The 6,698-nt window shown below is 33.1% G+C and overlaps 1 protein-coding gene across 1 annotated transcript in view; it reads right to left on the bottom strand.

Annotated features, from left to right (window-relative positions):
- LOC106465586 (sucrase-isomaltase, intestinal-like) overlaps positions 1-6,698 on the bottom strand; it is a 31,662-nt gene that overhangs the window by 18,774 nt on the left and 6,190 nt on the right. The window contains exons 2-3 of the mRNA XM_022393510.1: positions 2,024-2,244; positions 1,342-1,580 (exon numbers count right to left, since the gene is read on the bottom strand). Coding sequence (XP_022249218.1) covers positions 1,342-1,580; positions 2,024-2,216 — 432 coding nt within the window. The 5' untranslated portion in view covers positions 2,217-2,244. The remainder of the gene's footprint in view (positions 1-1,341; positions 1,581-2,023; positions 2,245-6,698) is intronic.

Below are 6,698 nucleotides of genomic sequence, written 5' to 3' on the forward strand. Positions count from 1 at the left end.
TAAACAGTAATACAAAGCCGAATCCTTGTATTGTTACCATTGATTCAAACATCCCTCTGTACAAGCATGGAATGATTTAAACAGTAATACAAAGCCGAATCCTTGTATTGTTACCATTGATTCAAACATCCCTCTGTACAAGCATGGAATGATTTAAACAGTAATACAAAGCCGAATCCTTGTATTGTTACCATTGATTGCAAACATCCCCTCTGTACAAGCATGGAATGATTTAAACAGTAATACATAGCAGAAAATTAATGTTGAAAACACTACGAGAAATCAACAAATATTAATAATAAAATACAATATATCCGATCTTAGTGACGTCCATAAGCATCAAACCCTTGAGAATCACGGGTTTGAATACCGAGGTGCTAAATTTCTGCGGTCAGCTTTTAGTTACCAACATTTAAGATCCGCGCTACTGTTTCGCACTTTGAACTAATCTCCAAAGCAACCGCTTCACAACCGAATGGGCACAGTGGATGAATAGCGAAAGCACGACTTTAATTTATTTTAAATGTTGTTTTTTTAACTAATATTATAAAAGTCTGCTTGTTTGTTTGAAGTTAAACCCAAAGCAACACAATGGACTATCTGTGCTCTGCCCACCACGGGTATCGAAACCCGGATTCTAGCGTTGTAAGTCCGCAGACATACCGCTGTGCCACTGGGGGGCATTGTAAAAGTGCATCAGTACATGAAGTTCTACTAAATGTATACCAATACTGTGCATTAACTAAAGTAATAAAATTTACATTTTTTGAAGTGTTTTTAAGCAGATAATACAGTTTTGTAAAAGTGCATTAGTGAATACTTAAGTGTAAGTGAAGCCCCAAAAACAAAATGGCTCCGAAGGGTAAGTGTAGTGATGATGAAAGCATTGGTGAAAAGGCTAATAAATACAAGCCTTTAAGTGTAAAAATGTAAATATTGTAAGTGTTGACTCTTTTTTTTTTTTTTCTTAAATAATACTTTTATTTATTTTTACAGATGTGGGTATCTGGGGGGCTGTATTTCATTGTTAATAAAAAGATTTTCGGTCATTTTATGACCTGCGGAATATATGCCTCTATTTTCCATCAAACTAATGTTTTGAGATCTGGGATTTTCATATCCGCGGCTTCTTCTAGAAAAGCATCCCCCGCGAATCTCAAGGGATGGTTGTATTTATGCAATTCAACTTAAAATTGTTTTTGTTTGTTTCCTATTAAACACAAAGCTACACAATGGGTTATCTAAGTTGTGCCCAACACGGGTGTCGAAACCCGTTTTTTCGCGGTACAACATATGAACAGATAAATACCACAAATAAAGTTAAAAAATACATAAACTCACTGTAAAACGAACAACGTTGTCGTTGAGGTAGTCTACTTCAAAAACTACTGTCGGAAGGCTAGGGCTATAGACGTCTTGCAATCCCGTATACGTCAATGTTATCTTAAAGCCATCTGGTAGATCAGTTGTCTTGGTGACATTAAATCGTCGAATATTTTTCGGCATATAGCAGTTAGGAGCAGCAGAGGCCTCAGACCATATACACCCTCGGTTTTCACATTCGGTTATATTGCCTGGAACTAAAGAAAAATACTGCACTTTTAATAAAAATAGCGCATAATGTTAATATTAATATATAGTAAACTTTTCACTATGATACATTGTATATCGTGACGCTCATCTTCGGAACTAAAATATCACAAAGATGGGTTCAACAAAAATAAGTTTAATGTTGAATAAGTTGCAATAAAATAACTATAAAACTCGAGGCATTCAAATGAAATAATATTAAACGTGCGTCGTGAACATATAACTATTAACACAAAAATTCGAAGTAATCTTGTATCCGTAGCGAGATCTAACCCGCAAGATCGTTTTGGGTATCTGGATTTATACATCAAGTAGTAAAAAAAAAAAGAACTTAAATAAAAATTTATGGTTACTTGGTTTGTTTTGTTTTTAACTAAAGCTCATCACAATATATATCTAAATATTTATGAAAACCACAATAAGCAAATCCTACCCGATAGAGGACACTCTATTCGGTCCTTTTCTCCCATCGGCAATGGCGGAGTTTGGGGCCAATAAATTATAGCAAGTGGTACTGCTATAAATGTGGCAAGGAGAAGAAGTATTATCAAACCAATTAAAGCATTTTTAAGGCGAATTTTCTTCACATAAAATTTGTTTCTTCCATCCCATTCTGTCTTCGTCATTTTCCAGTCAACAGTTCTTTATTTCTTGCTGAAAAAAAAAGAGACAAAAATTGAAGCCTTTTTCAGATAATATTACACGTAGAACTGAATTAATAATTTCTTCTCAAGCAGAGACAGCAAATGAACGTTCATAAAAAATTCCCATGGCAACCATTTCCAGTGTCTGAGAAACGATTGGGTTTTATCAACAACAGGTTTGTGGAACTCGTATTGTATAAACAAACACATAACGCGAACGCACACTGCTGTCCTTGTTTGCTTGTCAAAGAAGATTGATACGATAACAACAGCAGCTCACAATCTACGAAGAAAAAACATTAGATCACAAAAAGTGAAACTTCTGTGGTAAAAGAAACAAATTCTAGAAAATATGATAAATATTAACTCCAGTTAGAAAAGCTTTCTTGTCTGTTTAACCCAGCATTAGTTGACATGCTTCATATTTTAATATAATTTACTATTTGTCGGGTGTTGCCTCAACCTCTTGATATACATCTTTTTGGACAAGGTGCTTCCTTAAAACATACTTACGAATTGCTTAAGTTTTTCGCTGTTTCCAAAGTATTACCGTTAGTCTCTGTTATTGTACTTGGCCAATTACAGAATGAATGTCAAAACACAACAAAATAAAATAAAACCTCTATATTTAAAGTGTACCTGTTATGTTCTGGTAGTCAAAACGTTCGACTTGCAATCTACGGGTCGCGGGTTCGAATCCTGTCACCAAACATGGTCGCCCTTTCATTCGTGAGGGCATATAATGAAATAAACAATCCTACTATTTGTTAGTAAAAAGTAGCTCAAAAGATGGCGGTGTATAGTATTCACTAACTGTTTTATCTCTAGTCTATCACTTCTAAATTAGGGACAGCTAGTACAGGTATCCCTCGAGTAGCTTTGCTGGTAATTAAACAAACAAATCATATTTAAAGTGATTATATCTTAAAGCTGTATCTGAAGCTGTATTCAGGATTTGAAGATGTTATACAGTGTTTCAAAACAGTATTGTTACCTATGTGAAAGACTTGTAATATTAACTGAAAGACTGCCAAATTTTGTGAAGATATACCCAATATATAGAGAGTTATATGTATTAAACTTATGTCAACTTTAAATGAGTAGATCATGTGAGTAGGTCAGAAGGTCACGTGACTCGGTCCCAGGGACCGAGCCCATGTCGAAAGAGTTAATACAATCCAGTGCCAACAACACAAATTACTTTTCATGTAATAACAAGTTCACCTGAAACGTTTTCTCTGTTTTCATAAAACAAACAATTCATTTGCACTCTAGTTTTTAATGAACAATGGCCAACTTTGAGCTGAATATAATTATTAGGTTGATATTCCGGGTTATGACAATAAACTCACCTGAGAAGGTATTGCTGTAATAGCGGGAGACAGTTTGCATAATGTCTCGAGAGTGAGAGGACAGAGGAGCAACTTTTCTGTATGACTTTATTCTGTGTACAAGCTGTGAGCCACCATATTGCAAAGCAAGTGTGTCACCATGGTCTTCATAAAGTTCTTCCAGCATTCTAGTTAATCAGTTATGAAAACAGCTTTTAAATAATTCCAACAAATGAGCATTCTCTCTCTCTCTCTATTTAAGTCAAAAACGTTAAAAAAAATTTGCATTTCATTATCAATTTTTAAAACAAAATTCTATACTTTAAAAAAAATATCCATAAAAACTAAAAAGATAAAAAAATACACTCCTCTAAATTACATACAAATAATTAAAAATGTGTGTGTGTGCATGGGTGAGAAGATTTATAAACTTTATGCATTACAAAGAGAAAGGGATTTGGGGAAGGGAACTGTCATCCCTTAGAGCCACACCACAGACAGTAGTGTTTATGTGTCAAGGTTTTGTGTGAATTTCTTCCTTTATTTATAGACATATTTATAGAATATTGGTACTGTCATCCTGTTAAATTTTAATTCTTGTTCCAAATACCTAGGTTTTGAAAACATCACTAGATCTAGTGTCTAGATAAGTTGATAAGTTTTGAAAACATCACTAGATCTAGTGTATAGATAAGTTGATCAGTTTTGAAAATGTCACTAGATCTAGTGACTAGATAAGTTGATAAGTTTTGAAAACATCACTAGATCTAGTGTCTAGATAAGTTGATCAGTTTTGAAAATGTCACTAGATCTAGTGACTAGATAAGTTGATAAGTTTTGAAAACATCACTAGATATAGTGTCTAGATAATTTGATCAGTTTTGAAAACATCACTAGATCTAGTGACTAAATGAGTTGATCAGTTTTTAATTTTTGATCAGACCATTTTGCTCAAAGTGTTTGTTTGTTGTAGAATAGGTTTAACCCACTTAGGTTTAGCTTAGCAGTCACTGACACACCCCACACAACCATTAGATTCAAAACTCTACATACATAACCTCATACATGAGTAGTCTAAGCAGGTTACTTTAACTGCAAAGCATTACTTTTACATTTTATAAACTATGTACACTCAAATACAAAATACCACAAACAAAAAATGTTTTGTACTATAAGCATGAGTTTTCCCTTGTTAAAAAAATTAAAAGATAAAAAACACAAAAATTAAATGATAAAAAAGTCACTACTTTAAATTATTTATAAAACAAAGGTAAAAAAGACACTCCTCTACATTATGTACCACTAAATGTTACTGCTTTCTATAATGTCCTCACTCATTTTATTATAAACTCTAAAAGTCAATCATACAGGAATTAGTGGTTTTTGTCATTAAAATATCTAGCAAAGGATAAAAAGCACTAAAAGTGTTATCTGATAAAATAGTATTAGAGCTTTAAAATAATCTTTAATGTCCATTAGTTCACCTCTTGCAGAGATATCTTAATTTGCAAATTAATTTTTTTAACTTTCGTGTCAATATTACAGTGAAAGTCACTGCATTTAGCAAAGTAATTTACCTACAGAAAAACTTATTTTTAGTATTCAGTAAGTAAATATACACTGGGAGAATGACCAGAGATCAGGTTATTATTCTTTTTTTTTATTATAATGATTATATTACTGTTGGATATACAAGACTGTTTAGTGTAAGTGTTATTATTTACTATATTTTATGACTTAGTATCTAACGATCGTATATTGTTTTCATAATAACAGTGTGGAAGATTGATTATTTTAAAAGTGTTAGTTGTAACAAATTCTTGTCATGTAACTCTGTACAAGTCATAAGTTGCATTTGCAATTACATTGTTGTCTAGGCTTTACTAACACTGTTGACATCACATTTTCTCGTTACCTTAACTGAGTATTGTTAAATCATTGCATTGTGTGGTTTTTAGAAAATCTGATGAAGCAGATGAACCCCACATGAAGCAGAAGCCAATGAAACAGATACCAGTGCGGAAGAAGATACGTCCTGAAAAATTAAAAGACTTTGTTGAATTTTAATTTTGTGTTTGTAAATTCTATACATTTAATTAAGTTATTGTTAATTGTTTATTAGTTTAATGTAAGTGGCTACTGTTCGGGACGAACAATACTAAGGAAGGGGCAGTGCTACGACAGTGGGGGTCACGTGACGAGTATTCTAGAAGATTCGCTAGTGTGTTACGACAGCGGTGGTCACATGACGACAGTGGAAGTCAATTGACGCTGGTAGCATGTGTTGAGAGTCTTAGAAGTTTCTAGAACAGGCAGTATTATCGTATATAAGTGAGCTAGACAGTGAGAGACGAGACGGAGTCGTAGCAGTAATGAAGACAGAGACGAAGCAGGCAGAGAGAAAAAAAGACAGTGATTACGGTCGGCGGGAACTGAGGATAGCAGACACAGAGATCGGAACTATAGTTGGCGGGGACGGACAATTAAGTCTAAGCACGATAGAAAATGAGTGAATTGTTGTGAACTATAGTGTGTGTAACTGTAAAAATTATGTGCCTTACAAGTTGTATTGAGGAAGAATAAACAAGTTTTATAAAGAAAGGACTTGTATCTTAGAAGAATTAACAAACAAACATACAGAGACAAAAAGTCATATTTCTTAATGAAGTACTTTTAATAAAATAAAATAAAGTTTTGTCCATGAATATTTTGAATATTTGGTTTGAATAGTCCATGTGCAAAGTAATTTCCATGTTAAAATTAAAAATACTTTTCACCATCTCAAAAATCTCAGATTTCCTTTGTGTAATCCCTAAAACCTCCTAAATGCATTTCAAACTTTTTTTTTCACTAAATCATTACAGTTTATATGATATTTTCTCTACACTAATCTCAAAACTGAATCGGTCAATTCGACCAACCTCGTAACCACAAAAAAAATCAAAATAAACCTAAATCAACCTTCTTTTCTTTCTAGTATGACTTCAAATTGTAACCTGAAACTACATTCGTATATCCTAAGTAACTCTAAGTTTGTAACATTATACATCTATTTATAATAAAATTTTATTGTTTTATTGCCCTATTCGCGCCATTATAAGTTGTAAATCACTTGGGGAATGTGCAGCTCACG

This window comes from Limulus polyphemus, unplaced genomic scaffold (genome assembly GCF_000517525.1).
Source record: "Limulus polyphemus unplaced genomic scaffold, Limulus_polyphemus-2.1.2 Scaffold1991, whole genome shotgun sequence".
In the NCBI taxonomy this organism is placed as follows: domain Eukaryota; kingdom Metazoa; phylum Arthropoda; class Merostomata; order Xiphosura; family Limulidae; genus Limulus; species Limulus polyphemus.